The 24,072-nt window shown below is 33.3% G+C and overlaps 2 protein-coding genes and 1 pseudogene across 2 annotated transcripts; 1 reads left to right on the plus strand and 2 right to left on the minus strand.

Annotated features, from left to right (window-relative positions):
- Window positions 1-4,729: 4,729 nt before the first annotated feature.
- On the minus strand, window positions 4,730-8,133 carry NUDT9 (nudix hydrolase homolog 9). The gene is made up of 9 exons (XM_088509747.1): window positions 7,889-8,133; window positions 7,720-7,794; window positions 7,593-7,649; window positions 7,196-7,278; window positions 6,734-6,792; window positions 6,252-6,400; window positions 5,848-5,976; window positions 5,556-5,714; window positions 4,730-5,192 (listed from the first exon to the last, which is right to left on the minus strand). The coding sequence occupies exons 1-9, from the start codon at window positions 7,997-7,999 to the stop codon at window positions 5,067-5,069; spliced, it is 948 nt and encodes a 315-aa protein (XP_088365873.1). The 5' UTR covers window positions 8,000-8,133; the 3' UTR covers window positions 4,730-5,066.
- An 8,935-nt stretch (window positions 8,134-17,068) lies between these two features.
- Window positions 17,069-19,114, minus strand: LOC107629148 (3-ketoacyl-CoA synthase 12). The gene is made up of 2 exons (XM_016331854.3): window positions 18,742-19,114; window positions 17,069-18,581 (listed from the first exon to the last, which is right to left on the minus strand). Exons 1-2 carry the CDS (start codon window positions 19,043-19,045, stop codon window positions 17,449-17,451), a joined length of 1,437 nt encoding a protein of 478 aa, XP_016187340.2. The 5' UTR covers window positions 19,046-19,114; the 3' UTR covers window positions 17,069-17,448.
- A 2,988-nt stretch (window positions 19,115-22,102) lies between these two features.
- On the plus strand, window positions 22,103-23,021 carry LOC148569677 (uncharacterized; annotated as a pseudogene).
- The last annotated feature ends 1,051 nt before the right edge of the window (window positions 23,022-24,072 follow it).

Consider the following 24,072-nt stretch of genomic DNA (forward strand, 5'->3'; position numbering starts at 1 on the left):
GCAATGAAGTCGGCGAGGCATTGGGCTTTAATCGCCGCCCGAGTTTCGTACTTCAAGTCGAACTCGGAGAGCTCTATTGCCCATTGAACCATTCTTCCTGCAACATCCGTCTTTTGGAGGATTTGCTTCATGGGTTGGTTCGTGCGGACTCTTATTGTGTGAGCTTGGAAGTAAGGCCGTAGCCTTCGAGAGGCTATTACTAAGGAGTAGGCAAACTTTTCTAATTTGTGATACCTTAGCTCAGGGCCCTGTAGAACTTTACTGATGAAGTAGATTGGGTGTTGACCGACCTCGTCTTCCCTTATCAAGGCTGCTGAGACAGCTTTGTCTGCCACGGATAGGTAGAGGACGAGGTCGTTTCCGGCTATAGGTCGGGTCAAAATAGGAGGTTGGCTCAAAAACTTTTTGAACTCCTGGAACGCCTCCTCGCATTCGGGAGTCCATTCAAATTGGTGTCCCTTTCTCAATAGGGAGAACAGTGGAAGGGATCTTAGTGCTGATCCTGCCAAAAATCTGGAGAGAGCTGCTAGTCGGCCATTCAGCTGTTGGACCTCTCTCAAACAAGTCGGGCTTCTCATTTCTAGGATAGCTCTACACTTGTCGGGGTTGGCTTCGATCCCTCTTTGTGTTAGCATGAATCCTAGAAATTTTCCTGCCTCCACCGCGAAGGCGCACTTTGCAGGATTTAGTCTCATCCCGTGCAACCTTATGGTATCAAAGACTTGTGAGAGGTCGGATAGGAGGTCCACTTCTTCCTTGGTTTTTACCAGCATATCGTCGACATAGGCTTCCATTAAGCTCCCTAAGTGGGGGGCAAACACCTTATTCATCAGCCTCTGGTATGTGGCCCCTGCATTTTTCAATCCAAATGGCATGACCACGTAGCAATAGTTGGCCCTGGGCGTGATGAATGATGTTTTTTCCTGGTCTGGTTCGTACATCGGGATTTGGTTATATCCTGAGTAGGCGTCCATGAATGACAGGTATTGATACCCCGAACTAGAGTCCACTAGGGCGTCAATGCTTGGTAGTGGATAGGGGTCCTTGGGACATGCCTTATTTAAGTCGGTGTAGTCGACGCACATTCTCCATTTACCATTTTGTTTTTTGACTAGCACTACATTGGCTAGCCATGTTGGGTATTTGACTTCTCTAATGAAGCCGGCTTCTAGGAGCGCCTGCACTTGTTCTTCTACTACTAGGGCTCGCTCTGGGCCGAGCTTGCGTCTTCTTTGCTGTACAGGTCGAGACCCTGAGTTGACCGAGAGCTTGTGAGACATGAGCTCGGGATCTATCCCAGGCATGTCGGAGGCCTTCCAGGCGAAGAGATCGGAGTTATCTCTTAGGAGCCTAGTCAACCCTTGTCTTAGGGTTTCCCCTAGGTTGGCTCCTATGTGAGTGTTTTTTCCTTCCTCTTCGCCAACCTGAATTTCCTCAGTTTTTTCCCCGGGCTGTGGTCGTAGCTCTTCTTTAACCCTTGCTCCCCCGAGTTCTATTGTGTGGACTTCTCTGCCTTTTCCTCTCAGGTTTAGGCTTTCATTGTAGCACTTCCTTGCCAGCTTCTGATCTCCCCTCACCGTCGCTATTCCCGACGAGGTCGGGAACTTCATGCACAGGTGGGGCGTCGATACCACCGCTCCAAGTCGGTTAAGGGTAGCCCTGCCGATTAAAGCATTATAAGCCGACCCCACATCGATGACTATGAAGTCTATGCTCAGAGTCTTTGACTTTTCCCCCTTTCCAAAGGTGGTGTGGAGGGGTAAAAACCCTAGTGGCTTTATCGGTGTGTCGCCTAATCCGTATAAGGTGTCGGGGTAGGCTCTTAACTCTTTCTCATCTAAACCTAGCTTGTCGAAAGCGGGCTTAAAGAGGATGTCTGCTGAGCTTCCTTGGTCTACTAGGGTTCTGTGTAGATGGGCATTTGCCAGGATCATAGTAATTACCACTGGGTCATCGTGCCCAGGGATTACTCCTCGCCCGTCTTCCTTTGTGAATGAAATGGTCGGAAGATCGGGGGACCCCTCTTCGACCTGGTAGACTCTCTTGAGGTGTCTTTTTCGGGAGGATTTTGTGAGTCCCCCTCCCGCGAATCCTCCTGAGATCATATGGATATGTCTCTCCGGAGTTTGTGGCGGTGGGTCTCTTCTATCCGCATCTTCTCGCTTTCTTTTTCCATGACCATCCGACCTTTCTATGAGATATCTGTCAAGCCGACCTTCTCTGGCTAGCTTTTCTATCACATTTTTAAGGTCGTAACAGTCGTTTGTGGAGTGTCCATATATCTTATGGTACTCGCAGTAATCACTGCGGCTCCCCCCTTTTTTATTCTTGATGGGTCTGGGGGGAGGCAGTCTTTCAGTATTGCAAATTTCTCTGTATACGTCTACTACAGGAACTTTCAATGGAGTATAAGAGTGATATTTTCTTGGCCTATCAAGGCCGAGCTCTTCCTTTTTCTTCGCTTCCCTCTCCCTTTCTTTCGTTGAGGGAGGGGGTCCGATTCGCAAACTCGGGTCTCTTAGCCTAGCGTTTTCTTCCATATTGATGTACTTTTCAGCTCTTTCCTGTACATCATTTAAAGAGGCGGGGTGTCTTTTTGATATGGACTGTGAGAAGGGACCTTCTCTAAGACCATTGACTAGCCCCATGATGACCGCTTCGGTGGGCAGGTCTTGAATCTCCAAACATGCTTTGTTGAATCTTTCCATATAGGCCCGTAAGGACTCCCCGACCTCCTGTTTTATTCCCAGGAGGCTTGGTGCATGTTTTACTTTGTCCTTCTGGATGGAGAACCTCATCAAGAATTTTCTTGAGAGGTCTTCAAAACTGGTAATTGACCTCGGAGGGAGACTGTCGAACCACTTCATCGCTGCTTTGGACAAAGTTGTCGGGAAAGCTTTGCATCGCGTAGCGTCTGAAGCGTCGGTCAGATACATCCGACTTTTAAAGTTGCTCAGATGATGCTTTGGATCGGTGGTTCCATCGTAGAGGTCCATATCGGGGCTTCTAAAGTTTCTCGGAACTTTTGCCCTCATTATGTCCTCGCTAAACGGATCTTTCTCTCCTATGGGAGAATCTTCTCTATCGCCTTGGGAATTCCGACCCTTGAGGGAGGATTCTAACTTTAAGAGTTTTCTTTCTAACTCTTTTCGTCGCTCCATCTCCTCTTTTAGGTTCTTTTCAGCTTCCCTTTGTCGTTCCCGCTCCTGCTCTAGCTGCTCGAGGCGGCTGTGAATTAGCCCCATAAGCTCACTAGCGAGAGGGGGTCCTTCTTTTTCTGACTCGCGCCCCTCCGAGGAGTTTGCCTTCGGATTTTTGATTCCGGAAGTACCTTCCTTATTTTGATCATTAGCTTCCTGGTGGAGGTTCTGATCTGCTTCATTGTTTCCGGTGTTCAAATTCTCTTGATCAGAATCTGTCTCCACATGACCTTCTTCAGGGAATCTTTCCGCCATCACTGGTCGATCTCTCGGGTCCCCGGCAACGGCGCCAATGTTACGATGGGTAACCGGAGATTAGTGGGCCAAATGACGTTGGTTGACCCAAACGTGTGAGGGAGGTGGCCAACTGGTGCACCTGAAACTCAATGTTCCTCCGTTCGACTTGCGCGTCTGGGAGAATGGGGGTGGTACCTGCAATGACACTCCGATGCCTAAGTTAGCAAGAGTGTGAGCAAGTTGAGGATGTATTGGGACTTAGTGATACCTGAGGGATGTCAGGGTATTTATGGAGGTGAACCAATAACCACCGCTGAAGTAGTGCCACCTTTTTAGGTGGATAACCGTTCCCATATCTTAGGGAGGTTAAGATATGGCTCTATGAAGTGGTTAGAGAGTTTCTAGGGGCGGTTACTCATTCGAATGAGTGTTATCTGCCAGCTAACCCTCGTATCCGACTTCTTTGGAGTAGGTCGTGTTCAGTACCGACTTCTGAGGATGAAGGCCGGTACTGGGGGAGGGCCAACCCCTTTGGGTTGGGCTTCTTTGCTTGGATCCTGGGTCCTATTTATTGGGCCAGGGTATGAACAAATAGTATATGGTTTAAGTTAACAAAAATATTTGGTAACAAAAAAATATTAGCAAAAAACGATTAAAATTTATTATTTTTGACTTTATTTAATACATTTTATAATAAATAAATATTATATAAGACAAATTTAAATTATTTGAATTAATTGTTTTTTGTCTTTCTAACATTACCGCTAAATTAATCCGGTGCCAGAAGAATGCTATTTCAAATTATGTTTACTTCATAGGTGAAGTGGTATATAGTATATACAGCATCCAGCCATCCACGTGAAAGAAACACTGGTTTTGCAGTGAAAATAATGCTGAGAATCTTACAATATTTAGCATACCTATTCATAAGAATCAATGTTCATATCACGGGGAGAATTTATCCGAGGCATAATTACAAAATTATTAGGTGAGATACATAATAAATTTAAGAGAGACATTTGAACTCTTGTGAAAAGTGAACTTTGTTGGATTTGAGAAGCCACATCCACCCTAGCCTAGTTCCATATGTAGGTTCTTCCTTACACCAAGTGAAAATCTATAAAATACTTGTGTATGTTTTTAAAGAACATTTTATATGTATTCTATAAACTTATGCAACTATTTTGTTTGTTTTTTTTTTTTATATATAACTTTTAAGCATTATAAATTATACATTTTTTTCAAAATGCATATTAAATATGCTCCAAATTGAGATATGAGAAGTCATGTATTAAATATTATTTTCAAATACATTGATGTCACTCAGTGGTGATGAAGGCAAGGATTATTACAGTATTCTCAATCAAAATTTTAGGTATATACACTGGGATATGAACACAGCATTTTTGTATTCGGTGTACATAGATACAAAATTAGATTGGCTTTTATTATTTCGGCAAGAATACAAAATCTGTATAAAATTATGCTGAACGAATTGAGCTTGGTTAAATTATGCAGTTTTTCTTTTTGGGGTGCACTACTGCACTAGGGTAGCTTTAACTCAGCAATACCAACTTCAACTTACTCAAGAAATACACTTGAGAAGCCATCTTGATTCAACCACATGCTTTATAAACTGTAAGTGCTCAAAAACTTTGAAGAAGTAGTGTTGGCAGCTTCAACCATCAATTTGTAGAGAGCAAATCCGCCGCGATGACAGCCAGGCATCCTAGAAGTCATGCTTTCTAACTCAACCTAACAAATACAATAATAATCAGTGAATGAATGCTAGCTTCAAGGTTAAGCAAGAAACTAGAATTAATTAACTATCCATCAAAACAAGTCAAGAGTAATGAATTTGGCTTCAAGGTTGGTTGTAAAGTGTTGAAGTTTTCAAATGTTAAAAATTTAGCAACAATAATTTAAATGGTAAGCTTTGAAATATCATTTGAGTATTCAATTCAACACCAATCAAGTAGCTGTGTCATAGTTTTCAATGCATTAGACTAAATGCTCTTAAAGTTAAATGGCAACACCGAAATTGTGAAAAAGAGAAGTCACATAATTATCATGAGTGGAATTCATGGCAAAACAGTTTAAAACAAGCTTTAGATTTACCACTGAGACAGCATAAAGCTGAGTTGATTCATAGCCATCTTGTGCATTAGAATAAAGCTTCTGAACTTCTTCTGAATCAAGATTGCATCTGATAAAGAAAAATGCAGCCGGTCTCACATTCAAGTCCCTGCGAGATATGCCAATAAAAGCTGGAATGCTCTACATGGCAGTCGAAAGATATAAATTGGATACTTAGTCTTTCAAGCTATTCAATCCCTAAAGTTCACTCACTCAAAAGGAAAAAGCTATATATTTGTGTTCATAATTATATCGAAGTACATATGAAACTTACAAGGGATGAGGCTGGCACTCCAATTTCTTCAACAACTTCCCGAACTATGCTGTCAAACATCTCCCGTGAAACTTCATTGTTGACTGATTCCTTGCCATGTTGATGGGAAGTTATACCAATTTCTTGAGGCTGTGGATCATTAAGAAAGAGAACCATGTAAAGCCATGTGCACCAAGGACTGATGTTTCTGAATTTTTCATAATTTAGGATAAGTTATTGGCTCCTAATCAGTAATGATTACATACTAATAAAATGATTACATGAACAAAAGGAATACATCGTGCATATAATATGAGAAACAAATCAAAAACTAGTTTCATAACTAACTTCTGGTTTCATAATTATCGCTGAGAAGAAATTTACCACTGCTCTACCAGTTAGAAGCAACTTTCACTACTATATACCTCAGGATGGCCTCCGGGAAACACAAAATGTCCAGGAAATTCACCAACATTGTTACTCCGTTGTAAAACAATTATCTTCTTGTCTATTGTCTCCACCACTGCACCATTTCCTAGCGGACTGGAGGTATGCTGACAACGAATAGGATCATCTGATGGAAAAGAAAGATGTGACGACTTAGGTCAAGACAAATTGATTAATTTTGATTTAAAAGATAAGAAGTGAAGAAGGAAGAGGCACAGAGGAAAATAAAGCCTTTGATTACATCTAATCTAATCCTTAGACAGAGACAACATGTTTGAACACTAATTGTAAGGAATTCTGGCTAACTAGGGAGAGATCATATTTTCAAACACTAACTCAACCTTCATCTCCTTGCTTCCTTCCCTATAAATTACTGGACATTAACGTGATGAATCTTCAGCACGGAAGTTAGATATAGCAGCGTCTCCATGATAAACTAGTACTAACTGTAATGATTTACCTTCTGATGGAACCAGAAACCTTTCCCACAGAGGACTTAAGTTTGTTCCCACAAAAGTCCTGAAAGCAGTTTAGCCAATAGTTACAAGAAAAGGGGGAAAGTAGAGTTGAAATAGAAATACAAAGAAACAATAGCATTAAGATTAAACTCCGCTTGAAGTGGTGTCAAACAAACACAGAATGCATTGTATTTGCTGGAAATACATCATTCACATGCTTTTTCAGTTCAATACCGCTTTTATGCCCTTGCACAACTAATTCACCACATTCACACATCATTTGTTTACTCTTCTATAACAATCTATGAAGATTGAATCAGGCTAGTTAAAAAGGTAATGTTAATATGATCACTGAAACAAATGCAGATCAACATCAAGAAAGTTACAGAACTATTTAGTTTCTTAATCACTAACCATGCTAATTAAGAATGTAACATACAAAAGAGGGGGCATTGAGAAGAGACCTATAATCTGTCAAACCTAGATGGAGGCACAAATGAGGTTCATGATTGGATCCACCTCCATCTTTCAATTCATACCCTCCATACTGCAATTCACACTCTGTTAGGAACAGTCCAGGAAAAAAAACCACAAACCACATAGATAAGTCCTCAAAATCATAGTTACATAAAACACAATACGTTTCAATACGGATACGCAGCAAGCCAAAATGTAAAATAATTTATATGAAAAGTATAGTTATGGCGTTCTAGTACACATATAAATTATGAATTAGTATGTAATATGTCAGCTAATTGGCGAATTCATGTAACTATATGCTCAAAATTACTACACTTAACAATTAACATAGCATCCATTCCGACGTGTGACCTGATCTATAGTCTATACCCTAAAACATACCCTGAACTTGTTTCCATTGAAGAGTGACTTGTTATTCTGAGCTCTCTGCTCCCATATCTACACAACCGAAAAGCGATAACAATTAAACAAGGAATCAAATCAAAATAAAGAAGAGTGTGTGATGGACCTGAGAGATGGAGTTCTCCAAGATGGTGTCAGGGTGAGGGACCCGGTCGTAATCGGCGCTGAATGAAGCAGAAACCTTAATGAGAAAAGGATCCAAGTGAGGCACATTGCTTTAGAGTTTCAATGGTTTGTTTCAGAGAGAGAGAGAGAGAGAGAGAGAGAGAGAGAACCTGTGATGGTGAGAGAGGAGAGGGACACGAAACTAGGAGCTTGAAGGAAAGAGGATCCACGATGCTGCTGCTGCTGCTACTCGTTGTTTCGTTGCTGTTCTCATTCTCCATGGCAAGTACAACGGTTAACGATTCCGAACGAACGAACTCAGTGAGTCACAGAGTTCAAGTTAGAGTTTCTGTTGGTGTCGTTTTTCTGATTTATTTTTCAGTTTCCGTTTCTGTGTCACTCTGCTCTTCGTTGAAACTTGAAAGATATTGGCTTTCACGTTTTTTTTTTTTGGACATGTGGCTGGCACATTCAGAATGCGACTGACGTTGATTGGGCTTTTGCGCTTGCGCCTCATGTATACAATGGGCTTCCTATTGGGCCTCTATTACTGGGCTTCCTATTTGCTAATTGGGCTTAATGAAGGAGCTTCTATGTTAGATGGAAAGGCCATGAAAATAAGTTTGTCCATTTTTTTTTTAAAATACATATGATTATAAGTGTAATATGTTATTATTTGATATATGTTTTAATTTTTGCGGTGGATTACTCCTTGTCCGTCGGATAAACGGATATTGTAAAGGAAAAAAAAAATTATATCACGTATACACTAAAATCAGCCACCAAAATTAGCTACTATAAAATACATGTTAGAATACAAATAAACATTAAAAATAAATTAAATCACATATATATTTATATACAAATACATTGATAGTTAATTTTAGTGTACAAATAATTTTTTTTAAATAAATGTTTTGATTTTATCGAATCAACGATTTTAACTATCAAATATTTAAGAATATGGACAAAAATATATATATATATATATACTTAAGAATATAAACAATTATTTTAATTTGCACTTTCTTTTAGTAATATAATCATACGAAAAGAATTTTTTTAACTAATATTATTCAAACAAAATATATTTCTCTTTTTTATTTTTTATTTAAAATATAATTAAATACCATATAAATGGAACTATTTTGATAATTAAGTAATTAAATGGTTGACGTCAAAATGAGTTTGGAATCTTCTTACTATGCTCTTTACACATCTATAGAAACCCTCATACATTAACATATGCTGCACTTTTTAGATAAATGAAAACATCACCCACTTAAATGATACTATCGATGAACAAGAACATGGTTTTTAATGCCACATGCAAATAGATCACCATGAAAGTGATATACGAGTTTGAAAATTAGATTCTATTATATAATATGTATACTCATCATAATCATGAATAGAGTGTAATTAAGCTTTGGTTAGGTATAGAATAACTATTTATTCGAGTGATAATGCATGAGCGAGTATAAATGGTGATTACTCAATCATTTTACATAACAAAAATAATGCATGCATTAAATCGATTGACCTTTATTCTGGCAACAAGAGGCGCTTAATTAAACAATGCAAGTTTGTGTGATACATTTTGATTGTCATTGTCGTCCTTTCATTGTTTTAATATCATTGACTTTAATTTCTTTGGGAACAGCCTTTCATTTTCTTGAGTTGTGAAGATGTGTATTGATGTTAACATAACTGTTGATATTATTGTAGCATATCCTTAATCCTTAATACGCCCACAAAGTAGCATGGGTTTTTCCGTGATTATCTTGGATAGCTGCATTTTGAAGTCTACCCACATTATTCATTATTGATTGATATATACCAAAGCAAACAAAAATGGATTAAGTGCATGCCTAACAATATGCTAATAAGGTTTAATTACTCTGTTGGTACCTATAGTTTCGTGAAATTTTCAATTAGGTCTTTATATTTTTTTTTTCTTTTAATTAAGTCCATACACCAAATTTTTTTTTCAATTAGGTCCCTCTTGGTAGTAATTGGCTTAATTGTATAGGGACCCAACTAAAAAAAAAAAAATTGGTGTAGGGATTCAAATAAAAGAAAACAAAAATGTAGGAACTCAATTGAAAAACTTAATTAAAAAAAAAATATAGAAACCTAATTAAAAATTCAGCAAAACTGTAGGAATCAATAAAATAATTAAACATGCTAATAATAATAGCTAGAAAGTCTAAAGAACCAATTATATATATATATATATAGTTAAGCAGTTAATTTTAAAAAAAAATTTGATTTTTAAATTTGAAAAATTAATTTTATGCTAAAAAAACACGCGTCTTTACTATTCCCTTCATCTCTCTTCTTTTTCTTTGCTTTAGAAGTTTTTATACAATAATTTTAGATTTTTTTTGGGTTAAATTTTGGATGTTCGATCTTTTCAACGAGTTTGATGAGTTTGGATTTTTTATTAGGTTTCCGATATATTTTTTCAACGAATTAGTTGGTATTCTAGTTGATAATAATAATAATAATAATAATAATAATAATAATATAGGTTAGAACTACTAATATGGACTTTTATATAATTAATATATGTTCAGTTAGAATTGTTGTACAATAATGAAGATGTGGTCTATTTTCCAGGTTGAGCATTGTGTTAGTTGTTTAATTAGTGATTTTTCTGAAAAATAAAAAATGAATAATAATATAGTTGAACGTACAATTTATTAACAATTGTTTCTTCATGTTCCCTTAATTTGACTATAACTCTATAAGGTAGTTTTCTGTTTGACTTTTACCATTCTCCAAATGTTTTTGAAATGAATTCATTCATAATTTATAGCTTTACTTCCAATATATATATATGATAGCAAAGCTTGACTAGCTAGTGGCTAGTTCTTTAATTTTCAGCTGTATGTTTTTCACATGATGTTTGACTCTTGTAATTGTATATGCGTTTGTTTTCAGATACAATAAATTATATTTGACTATTATAATTATTGTATATGGATATACACATTAGGTTTGACAAGATATAAGCAGAAATATTAGGTTCTGAAACATTAAATTAATGTATTTTTTATTTTTTATAAAAAATATTAACAAAAGTTACAAAACCTAATATTCATTTTTCATAATTACTTTTTATTATTACATTTTGTATTATTATAAATAAAATAAATTAAATTTTTATAAATAATTTATCATCAAACAATATAAAAATCAAACACAACAACCAATAATGGAAGGAGGAGGAGTAGAATCGTTGAAGTAGTACTCTCTCAGCTAAACATTCGGCGAATAATTCAGGAACAATATATTAGTAATAATAATTATGGAGGCATGTGTATGATATGAATTGGATGTTAATATTATATTATATATATGTGATATATGTTTAATATATTTAGGATGGTCACGATTACGGGTAATTGAAACGATAAACTAGCCCGAACCAATTATATTGGTTATATATTTAATAGCTAATGAAGTGTAATTGGATGATATATATTCGATTAAATTTGACTTTAATTAGATTTATATTAATTTAAAAAATATATAATAATATATATACAAATTTATTTTTCTCAAATACAAATTATAATATTTATTTAAGTATAATTTTTATGATGTATTTATTTTTTATTTTATTTATTATTATTATATATTATTTACATATTTTTTTAATTTTATTTTAATGAGGTACTTGATTATTGTTTTGGTTTCTGACTATATCTCTTAATCCAACAGGTCAAAGAGGAATCTGTTGTGGTGATAAAGAAATAATAGAATAAACAAGATAATAATTAAAATTGAATAAAAAAAAGATAAATTATAATTGAAATATAAACAAAAAAGATAGATTAAAATTGAGTACAAGGAAAATCACTATATTTCTACCCAATTTTTTGACGCAACAAAAAAGGGACTTCTCAACCTAACTTGTCAACGCCATAGTTTGGGAATTGAATCGAAGGGACTCCTCAACCTTCTACCCAATTCCCCGATGCAACAAGAGAGGGACTCCTCAACCTCAATTGTCCACACCATAGTTTCATCACGAAACTAAAAAAAAGGGGGTTTTCAAACCTCTAAATCATTCTATGCTATGACTACAATAGCTGAGGAGATATTTATAACATCTTATTAGATTAAAACAAAGAAAAAACTTAAAATCCATAAATATAAGACCCAATCTAGTAATTAAATAAACAAAATACAAATATATTAAATAAAATATTCTAAAAATATAAACTAAAATATATTCTAAATAACTCTTGAACTCTCCATGTCACAAGCATTTGAAGCACTTATCACGCGGTACTGAACTCTATTCAAAAGTTTGCTGTTTAAAAAAATATGTAATCAGATACTTGACTATTCAGACCGATTTCAACCCAAATTTAATCAATTCGGGTTTATTCACAAAAAATTTCAATTTCAAACCAACAAAACCAATTAAAATTTAATCGGTTTAAATTTCATTCTTCTATCTCCAAACTAAAACCAACCGTAGTAGTAAATACCTATCCTCACCAAATTCCCATAGACCCCTTTAATTAGCATCACATTCACTTTAATTAGTCTGTGTTGTGTTTGGCCAACTAACTCCCCTGAGAGCTTTCTTTTGCATACATTTATTGTGGCCTTTGTTTCCATCTGCAGATGCTGAATCATTTCATTTAGGCAACTCATCATGCCTCATCTTTCATCTTCCTCTTCATTGCTCTCTACTTTAATGATTAACACTTTTTAACAGTACTACTGCTGCTACTATTCTTCATTATTGTGCTTCTTTTTCTTTATTATTTCCCTTTTCTTCACGCTTTGTGCGTGTACCTGTTGTGATATACATACCACAAATATATATGTATCATTCATCCTTCATTCAAACTTTAATACCTTACATTTACTTTTTCTACCTTTTTATTTATAAGCTTTGTTTGTTTAGAACAATCAGCAAAAGATACTGAGATACAAATTGATAAATAAAAATAATATATTTTAATAAAATATTAAATTATATATTTTATATTTTTATTCATAATAAAAAAATAAAGACGCTAACAAATTTTTTTTATTATATTCAATTTTTTATAATTATATTTTTTATTTAAATTTGTATGAGAAAGAAAATAAAAAAAAAATTAGATATTTTATAATTTATTTTAGATTATATTTAGCATATTACTAATAAAATATAAAAATATTAATTTTTATGTTTCTGATTTTAATTATGTTATATATACACAAAAAATAATTACTAAACTAATTATTAGTATAAAATATATATTAAAAATAAATTAAAAAATATATTTATATACAAATATATAATAAATAATTTGGTAATTATTTTTAGTGTATATATAATATTTTTATTTTACTTTTTATATCATTTTTTAGGTAGCATATCTTATTTTGTCTTTGAAACTGTAAATTAAATCGTAGATAAAAATAGAAGATATTACTATGGTAAGTGAGAGACTGACAATCTCTTAATAGTTTCCACTTTTAATCAGGCCAACAATAATAACCATAATTATTCATCACTGTACCCCCCAACTAATTTAACAAATTGTATTAATTTATGAAGTTCTGCCATTTCACTAAGTTACTATATTTACGTGTCACACATATTTTAAAATAACATTTATTGATATTTGTTCGATACATGTGTTTGTTGAGTTCAATTATGTTGTAATAAAAAATAAAAAATTATTCGTCAGATATCTTTAAATACACTTAAATATCATTACGTATCATGTTCAACTTTATTTTTAATATGTATTTTTAAAATAAATTTAGAAATAATATATATTATAAAAAATATTTAAATATTTTATATAATTAAAAAAAATTAAAAATTATTATAAAATTATTTTATATTTTAAAATTAATAAATTATTAAAATATTATTATAATTTATTTAAAAAATATTTTATATTATATATATATATATCTTGTGTCTCCATATCTTATAAAATTTTGTGTGTCTATATTTTATATCGTGTCAGATTTCGTGTCTGTTTGAACGTCCATGCATCATATTTAATCCGATCTTTATATATATGCTGTTCCAATGTGCCAGTAATGTTCTACAATATAATATGCATTCCCTGCTTTACAAAGCTAGCTGGATCAATGAGTTTGAGAAAGCCAATATCGTGTTAATGCTACGTACCTAACTGCTCTGATTAACTAACTATTCATCACGTCATAAAAACTATAAAAATAAAAATAAAAAACAAAAAATAAACTTAACTACTAATTTATTATCTAATAATTTTAATTATTAATTTTTCATAAAAATAAATACATCAATTTTTTTATTTATGTTTTCCTTCATATTTTTTTTCTTTTTTCAGGATAAATCATAATATTTTTTTAAGGAAAAACACAGTACATACCTTTCGAACATTTAGGGAAAAAAAAAAAGTTTAAGGATCAACAAATTTAATTTATATCGGCTAACATTTTTTGTCAAGAAATCACCATTTTTAGTCGAAGAGTCTAGCATTATGTTTTTAACCAATACTTTTAAATACTGCTAGTTAATGACTGATTAAAAAATAATAAATTATACTAATTCTATAATATTGATGTTAATGAAAATAGTTATAGATCTTCTAGAAAGAATCCTTTACAACAATTACGAATAACTATTCACTTGTTTCGAACGAACATTTAACCACCTGTGCTAACTTTCATTAATTAGCGATAATATTCTTTCATACTAATTAGTAGGACTGTAGAACTACTTTATATATAGGGGTAAGTATGGTTTTGATCCCAAAAGTTTAGTGTTAGAATCAAAATCGTTTCTCATCTAATTTTCGATTTAAAATCGTCCTTAACATTTTTTTTCGTATTAAAATCATCATTTTTATTTAAATTTTTAATTTAATTCCTAAACTACCCCTGCTTTAAAAAAAGGGGTAAGTATTGTTTTGGTCTCTAACGTTGAGGCTGAAAATCGAAACCGTTCCTCATCTAATTTTCGATTTAGAATTGTCTTTAACGTTTTTTTCGTATTAAAATCGTTCTTTTTAATTTTTTTAGACAAAAATACTACCCTCACCACTACCAACAATTACCTCCTCTAAATCAGTATTCTAGTTTTGACGCTAAACTTTTGGGAGCAAAACCATACTTACCCTTATATATATATATGTAATTGAGAAAAGATTATCAACTTTTTTTAGTTAATATTTTTTTTTTGTAACTATTTTCACCATTACTGTTTGACAAGTTTACTACTTTGTTGATTGAATGTTGTTTTTTTTTTTTTTAAAGTAGGTTTTCTAAAAAAATCGAATGTCATTGATATAGTATAGTATTTACTATTTAATTTGTTCACGCATAATTAATTAGGCTCACCTATACATGTTATTTACGCAATACGTACTTTGATGTAAAATTGTCTGCTTCTATAAAATATCGCGTGTTCGGTCATGCTATATCCACTTTAAAGTCAACAAATTTCCATCACCACCAACAACATTAACTGAAAAAATATACAGTAAAAGCTCAGGTGAAGTCGACTCTATGTGAAGTTGATATTTTAGAGCCATTAGATGAAAATTTAGTCAAATCAGATAAATCATCTAACGGCTCTCAGGTATCAACTTCACGTGAAGTCGACTGCACCTGAGTTTCCACCAAAATATACATATAAAAATAAAAAATTATTATGTACACACAAAATAAATCATCGTGTATTTATAAATATATGTGGTGTTTGATTATTTATTTTCGATATATATTTTATTTTTTAATATATATTTTATATGAATAATTTTTTTATATACTTAATATACTTTTAAAAAAATTTTGGAAAATAACTTTTAAAATAAAAAAATTATAAAGTAAAAAATTGATTATAATTAACTTTATAATATCTATCGTGTGAATCGCATCTCAGTGTCTTGGTCTAAGAATAATTAATCTCTTTTTTTTTTTTTCACTTTAAAAGAGTTTAGTCCAAAAATTTATGAGAGATACCTTTCAATTGTATCTTCCAGTTAAAAAAAGTTGATTTCTAAAAACTTTATTGATTCAATTTTAATATGAGATGAAATTTCTTCAAATTGAACTATAGTACATTAGTACTATACATTTGAATTTTTTTTTTTTAAAAAGATAATAATTATAAGAGTAGTACACGGTAAAATTAATTATGAGACAGTGTTAGAAATTGAATGCTTGTCTAGTGCTGAGGCCTGTTTTGGCGCTGAAGGTGGTGGTGGTCCATTTATATGTTTATGTATATGTGTTCTTGTCACATGTATGTGAATCTTTCATAACCCCTCTGATGGTGCTTGTGAATAAAAGGCAAATTCATCATCAACCCTGTGGCCCAATTCTCTCCAACTCCATCTCCTCTCTGCCCATTCTTCAATTCACTCACCATAATTTCATATCTTAGAAATTTAATCCTTATTCATATATATGTAGGATGGTAGAAACTTATTTAATTTTGATGCCCTTTTAATTTAAAACAAATTTATATATATTAAATTATGTAATGTCATGTTAGTAAAAATAATTATTTTTTTTATTAAATATGTAAATCATCATCTAATAAATAAATGTGATTAAAAGATTATATAAAATATTTTAATGATTTAATTTTTTTATTATTATTTGACTAAATAGACAAATATGTCTATCACGAAGATAAATAAATCATCGATTAATTAAAAATACAAAAACAGTTTTCACTTTTTAAAACGTAAGATATCTAAATCCATTTAATAGACCGATTTATTTTTGTATATTTTATATAGAAAAACTTAGATATTTTGTATTTTAAAAAGTGAAAAATATTTTTATATTTTTTATTAATTAAAAACAAATGTCATTGAAAGATTATATAAAATATTCTAATGATTTAATTTTTTTTATTATTATTTGACTAAATAAATAAATATGTCTATCACATTTTATCTCGAACATAAATAAGTCATCGATTAATTAAAAATACAAAAAGGTTTTTCACTTTCTAAAACGCAAGACATCTAAATCCATCTGATAGACTGATTTGTTCTTGTATATTTTAGATGAAAAAACTTAAATATATTGTATTTTAAAAAGTGAAAAATATTTTCATACTTTTGATTAATTAAAAATTTATGTATTTTTAAATTAAAAAATAAAAAATTTATTTATCTTTTTTTTCTTATTATTTTTTCTTTTTCTCTTTCTTCCTTTTGTTGTTGTCACATTGCCCAAAACAAACACATTAAATACTAACAAACAAAAGCTACATAAAGAAAAGGGAGGGAGGGAAGGAGAGGGGGAGAGGAATACATATATAGTATATACCCTTCTAATGTATATATAGAAGCAACACAACACCACTTTCCTTCTTCTGGATTTATAACCACCATTCCTTGAGAGAGAAATATATAATTAAACAATAGCAAGTATATAGTTTACATAAAAATTTACTAAAAAATACACATTAACATCAATGCTTGTGAAAAAATAATCTAAAGTAAACAAAAAAATAAGCGCCTCCCCTTCGCCCCATCCTTTAATTTGTCCTTTCTTTAAAAATACATCGAAAAATTAAATATATAAAATATTCATTTTGTATCATACATCGAATCCACTCACATATTTACCAATATGCACGTTGGAAGTGTTAACAAGAGTCAGACGATGTATGATACAAAATAAATACACCTATGCTTACAATTCTAACCGAATATGAAAATAAATTAATAAAACCTTGTAATGATTGACGAGCTTACTTGAGAAAATCAGGGATCTCAGCGGTGCTTTCATCCTCAACATCATTGATCCAACTATACTTCTCCATGAAAGGGTTAGACAATGATTTTGGTGGGTAGTTATCAATGCAATCGGCCCACACATTCTCTTGATCACCTTTGAGATCTCTCATCACTTCCCACAAACAGCTATTGCATTTAAAGCCAGCACCAAAGCTTATCATGAACACCCTCTCACCTTTTCTCAGCCTCTTCTTTGCCTCCATGTACCCTAGAACATACCAAAGGCTACTGGCTGAGGTGTTCCCGAACCGGTGCAGAGTCATTCGCGCCGGTTCGAGGTCATACTCAGCCAAATCTAAACTTATTCCTATTCCGTCTATAACTGCTTTACCTCCGGTGTGGATACAGAAATGATCCACGCCGGTTTTAAAATTTAACGGCGATTTCGTCGTTGTGATAACTCCAGAACTAGCCTTGAGAGTGTTATAATTGTTATTTTTTCCCAACATTGTGATTTTCTTTATTAGGTATACAACAAAGAATCTTAGTAATTCCCTTGTTGGAAGAATCTTGGGTGAAATCACCCTCAAATTGTCAATGAAAGCTCTTGTTGCTGCTTTTGGGAGGGTTTTCCCAAGGTGAAAACCAAGTCTACCTTGTTCATCTTCCTTTTGAATGCAACAACCATAAGCTTCATCTCTAGCTCCATGATGAGTTCTCACCAAACACTTCAATATGAACATTGATTTGTGCTTCAATGTCCTCTTGTTCGTCAACAAAATCGCGCAACCGCCGCAGCGAAACAAGCAATTAGCGAGAATCATTGATCTCTCGTTACCTGAATACCAATTTGGACTCAAGCTCTCTGAAGTTACCAAGAGTGCTAGCTTATTCCTTTGCGACTTGAAAATGTTCTTTACAATGTCCAAAGAAATAAGACTAGCACTACACCCCATACCGGTGAGGTTGTAGACCTTGATGTCATGCCTTAGCTTGTATTTGTTGATGATTCTGGACGACAAAGAAGGAAGAACCGCCAGCATTGAAATATTAACAACCAACACATCAATCTCCGATGGGTTTACACCTGTCCTCGACAACAATTTTTCAATGCTATCGTTGAAAAACTCCTCCATTTCCACAATACCTGTACGTACCATAGACTCAATTGTAATTAGTTAGTCACTTTAATATACGTCAATTATAATAAAAATTAGTTTAACTTGTTAGTTATTTAATAATCTAAGTGACAGGAGACGTCTTTATGTAAAGATGATATTACAGATAGTCTGATAGTGTGTCTGTACCGTCGATAAGGGTAGGGTTTGATTCGCGGCCGTCGAAGACGTTTCTTGGAGCATAAGTTTGCTCACCAATGCCGGAGCTAACAATGGCTTTGAGGAGGAACTTGTACTCATCAAGGCCTAAGGATTGGGATCTTTTGATGACTTTCCCGCAGAACTCTGTGCCTAGCTTTCTATCATCAGAAGGTTTGTAACATTGGTAGTCCAATATGTAGCACTCTTGGTCCCTTTTCTGATCGAACAAGTTCCAGATCAGGAAACACAAGTACAATGCTGGAAGGAGGGTTAGTAAAGTGATGAGATCCATGTATAAAGAGAGAAAGAAAGAGAGAGTGTGTTTGTGTTTTGGGATTAGAACTTTGATTTGGGGGAGTGTCATTTATAAGAAGGGATGGGTGCAGTGTGAGATAATGAAGGAAAGTTCGTACGTGCTTCTGGCTAAGCATCAAAAGTGGTTGCTTTGTCTCATTTAATGCCATAATCCTTCACTATTCAAATTCTAGACAAGAGTGTGTAAAAAAATCAACTTGGGTTGGTCGAGTGCTCAGCTCACTCGTCCGCTTAAATAAGTGTCGGGGGTTCGAATTTCGTTTTGTGCATCCAGCAACCCATTGGCCAACAACAGACTCTTAAATGGAACTCCAATCTGCAATGAATTAGTCCTTAGCCTATAGGATTGGAAGATACCGTGGGCAACAAAAAAAAAGACAAGAATGTGTAAATCTTCTAATAAACTCTTGTTAATACATGCTATAATCTCTTTCTATATATATATAAAACAAAAATTTTTGGACTAGTGATTTTTAATATTTTTTTTATTATTTAATTAGTATAAATATTAAATTATTTTTAATAAATAAATTTTATTAATTTATATGTATAAATTCTGATATATATATAAATATAAATTATATATTTTTTATGTACAAAATTTATATAAATATAGATATTAGTAATATTTGCTCCATGTAAAATTGCTCATTATAAAACTCGGAGAAATTAAATGCTAGTGCTACTGTTCCTGTCTCTATATATAAAAAAACACATGTAAGGAAACTACTTCTAAGATAAGTGGTTGATTTGATAAGATATGGTATCACATGAGAAAATGCTTAGGATTTATTTTTTGTTGTTCCAAAAAATATTAGAATAAAATAAATTAAAAAAATAAAAAAATCCATATAAAATTCACGCAAATAATTTCTATATGTAAAGAACGTATTAGATAAATAATTATATTATTGCACTTTTATTTATATAACTACTTAAATTTTTAAAATAAATAATTTCATAACATACTAGATTATACTTAACAAATATCAAAACAATCTTAATATAATTATTTTTTAATTAAAAATGCTATTTGCAACTAAAAATCGATCACTATATATTTGTGTATATATTTTAATATATATTATTTTATATAAATAGTTGATTTAATTGTTGATTATTTATAATATACATGTAACATAATTATTATTCATCACATTATAAGGGAGGTATGAATTGATGGCGGTTTTTTTTATTAGCGGCGATTTTAAACCGCCACAAAATCAAATATCGACGATTAACCGGACCGCCATGAATATGGGCGTCGGGATTGGATTTGGCGCAGTATATATTATTAGAGTTACAAATTTTTTTGGAATATCTTATCTGAATTATATATTATCAATAAAGAGGTGCCCCCATCACAAGACGTTACCTAATTATATTAGCCTATTTATATTAGGGTCATCAAGTTATATTCGAAAAAAGAAAGTACATAGAGTTCTAAAATAAAATAAAGAATTGGAGAAAGAAATAATTAAAAGCCAGCAGTGTTCTGGGAGCAACATTATCTGTGGCGAAATCAATGTAGCTATCAAAGTCCCATATATATAGATTTCTTGCTTAAATTACATAAGCACACACAATGGACTCATGATTTCTTTACCCAAAACAAAAAGTTAATTCTCATATTTAGTTATGTGTGATCTTCTACACCTTCCGAAGAAAGGGAAAGGAACCAAGCCTCTTTGTATGGTTGTACTTCTCCATTATTAATGAAACTTTTGGTTTGGCAAACATCATATTCTCTATGAGTGCCTAATAAAATTAAGAAGCGCCTGAAATTGTAGATTTATCGTTTCATATATACAATTTTTGTCTTGAAGCTAAAAGAGTCAATTTTCAATAGATGTTTGTTATTATTTTTATATTTTATAACAAAATATGGTCACAAATCAATAAAAATGTTATAAATGGAAAGCTATTTTTATATTTAGATTAGGGGATGTATTTAAAAAAATTTAAGTAATTTTTTATAATAATGCTAGGTTTTATTTAATTTAACATCTATAATTTTAGGGGCGGAGCTAGAAGAAATATTAGAGGGGGTTAAAAATATTTAAACAATAAAATAATATTAAAATAAATTTTTGAGGGAGACTAAACTAAAATTTACATATAATTTACATGTAAAAAATTAAAATTAGGAGAGACTGTCGCCCCCTTTCGCAATATATAGCTCCACCCCTGTATAATTTTATGTATATAATATTTATAATTACACACTTATTATATCTAATATTATTTATTTATTTCAGAGATAATTAATGAATGACAAATAAAATAATTTTTGGCTGATGTTTATTTGTTTTTCAAATATTTTTTTAATAGGTTTAACAAAAATTCAGTGTTTGCAAAGTTTTGTCAACAGAGCATATTTTTTTATAGGTAAGTGTAAAAATAGACTAATCTAGGCTAAGCTTCATCTTTAATAGGTTAGATATGTAAAATAGTTAAATAACTTGGGCTTGGCCTATAGTTGGCTATATAATTTTTTTTAGGGTTAAGTAAGATTTTGGTCCCTAACGTAGGGGGCCAAAAATTAATTTCGTCCCTAATCTTTTTTTGACAACAAAATGGTCCCAAAAGTTCTAGTTTATTTTAAAATCGTCCTTTACGCCCAAAAATAAATTTTTAAGACAAAAATTTTTCTGCTGGTTGCTATTCCTTCGCGCGAAATCATTTCGCCTTCCCCAAGCAACCCATTGTTTGAGAAAAGGATTGCAGAGTAAAACGTGTGTGTGAAACCCTTCGAAGGCCTTCCCAGGACTGTCCGACGTTGGTAGCTCGAGCGAGGTTGCCGAAAAACTTCCTGCATTGTTGACTTGCCTTCGTTTCTACAGAAAGCTCTTGGCGAGGTAAGCATTTTTTGAATGCAATTTCTCCTTTGTTGATGGACGTAACGGTTGTGGGGTTTAATGTGGATCGTGGGAAGCTGTGTGGAAGGCTAGGGTTTGCACTGATTGTAGTTGTTGTTGTTTTTAGTTGGTTTACTAACGCCCTGTGTTGATTAATAGGGTTGTACGGGAAGGAGATGGCGCTCTTTAATATGCGGGTGCACCATGGTGGGGCATTCGGATATGAGAACGGTGTGCTCAAGTACTTGAAGGGTCAAGCTACAGTCGTTGAAGACATTGACGGCGATCTGTGGAGTGTGTTTGAGGCATACGAGGAGCTGAGGCAGCTTGGATACTTGAAGTCGACCATCGCCGCGTTATGGTACAAAGACCCAGCTGCGGATGATTATGAGAGTCAGTTGAAGCTGTTGAAAGGTGACACAGAGGCAATTAAAATGTGTACCATAGCAGGGAAGAGAAGGCTTTGTTGATCTGTTTGTGGTGCATGAGGTTGGGGATGCCGAGGAGTTTCCGGAAGTCGATTTTCTGGACGTAGGGGGAGAAACTGGAGGCGGCGAGAGTGAGGAACCTTTATGTGGTGGTTTGGAGTTAGTGGTGTTTGAAGGGAACGTACAAAAGACTAATAGAGTTGGGATTGCGGCTGAAGCCGAATGCCAGAATAAGGACGGTGGAATGGAATTAGGCCAAGAGGGATAGGAGGGGGATAGTGACCATGATAGTAGTGGCGAAGACAGTGATGACCCAACATACTTGCCATCTAATGAAGAGGAAAATAGTGTCGAAGACATCCACTTCACTGGCAGTGAGGAGGTCTATGACTATAAAAGTGGATTTGGTGAAGATAATGCTGTGCCGAAGGACTCAAATGCGGAGAAGGGCAAAAAGGTTGTGACAAGTGATTTGGATGATAAGGATGCAGTTGACAATGATGAATTGGAGCAGGACCATATAATTGGAGGACAAGCAGAAGCTGAGGTTGATGGCCAAATTACCTCCATTTCAGTGGAGAAATCTTTAGGATTTGCATGTAACTCTTTTGTTAATCATGTGTTAGTACTTTGTAAGCAGTGTTTTATTTTGGTATTGGCTATTTAGTCTCAGAACATTACCTTAATTACATTGCTTTCATTACTGTATTTTGGTATTAAGTGTCTGAGGACACTTTTGTTGAGTGTTGCTTCTCTGTATTTTGGTATTAGGCCTGTGGAAGAAAACAGTTAACTTGTGTTTGTTATAACTGCTCATCAAATGAAATATGCCATTAGTTAATTACTGAATTTTTAGGTCGTGTATTTAATGCTTTTGTGCTTTACTTATGAACTACATTTAGATTACAAAATAACACAACTTCACCATTAAACAAGGTGACATTTTGGGCAACACTAAACAATACTTTCCTTCATTAATTCAAACAGCTTCAAACATGCTACACACCTAAACCATTGTAACATCACAAAATACCCTCAAATTCTACCCCTACAACACAACAAATCTCATAACATTCCCTACCAAATCATCTATAACCTAGATGAATTCCATTTGAGTGCTTTAAGTTATATTGATTCTGCACCAATAAGAACAAAAATGCCACCCAGCCAGCAATACATAGAGCAGCAACAACCCAAAGCTTCCTCTCCACATCCTTCAATCTTGTCTTTAATTTCGTTATCTTCCTCCTATTTCTTGCAATTTCAACCTCTTGCTGAGCACCTCTAGGTTCCGGATCTGTCCATTTGAAGAAATCTCAGCCATTTTGAACCTGATAGAAACCACAGAGACATATGAACAAACTCCAAATTCTCAGATCCACAATGACAAAATAGGAAGGACACCTTACCTCATAGTATACGCAACCCCAAAATCTTCGTCCCGAGTTATCTTTCGTGGATGAAGTTTGCAAAATTGGCCTCTCACTAGGCCGCAGAGCAACTCCTTTGCAACTAAACGAAAACGTGAGGCTCTTGAGCTCTGGGAAGCCATGGACGATGTCTCCTGAACCCTAGCACTGCTACTCTTCCTCGAGCTTCAGCAGAAGCCGCCGCCGTTCATCCGCCCCTGCACTTCACATTCATTCACTTTCATTATTTTCTTTACTGCTTTTATTATTCTTTATATTAATTAACATTATCAATATCTGTTAAAACGG

This window comes from Arachis ipaensis, chromosome B3 (genome assembly GCF_059453495.1).
Source record: "Arachis ipaensis isolate K30076 ecotype BB chromosome B3, ASM5945349v1, whole genome shotgun sequence".
Taxonomy (NCBI): domain Eukaryota; kingdom Viridiplantae; phylum Streptophyta; class Magnoliopsida; order Fabales; family Fabaceae; genus Arachis; species Arachis ipaensis.

Bases quoted from the DNA above. Each gene is read 5' to 3' on its own strand.
- NUDT9 (XM_088509747.1), bottom strand. From the start codon at position 7,999: ATGGAGAATGAGAACAGCAACGAAACAACGAGTAGCAGCAGCAGCAGC. The intron at 7,650-7,719 runs GTCCATCACACA...TCGGTTGTGTAG, and splicing joins TGGAGAACTCCATCTCTCAG to ATATGGGAGCAGAGAGCTCA. The intron at 7,279-7,592 runs GTATGTTTTAGG...TGTGAATTGCAG, and splicing joins TCAATGGAAACAAGTTCAGG to TATGGAGGGTATGAATTGAA.
- LOC107629148 (XM_016331854.3), bottom strand. From the start codon at position 19,045: ATGGATCTCATCACTTTACTAACCCTCCTTCCAGCATTGTACTTGTGT. The intron at 18,582-18,741 runs GTACAGACACAC...TGGTACGTACAG, and splicing joins AAACCCTACCCTTATCGACG to GTATTGTGGAAATGGAGGAG.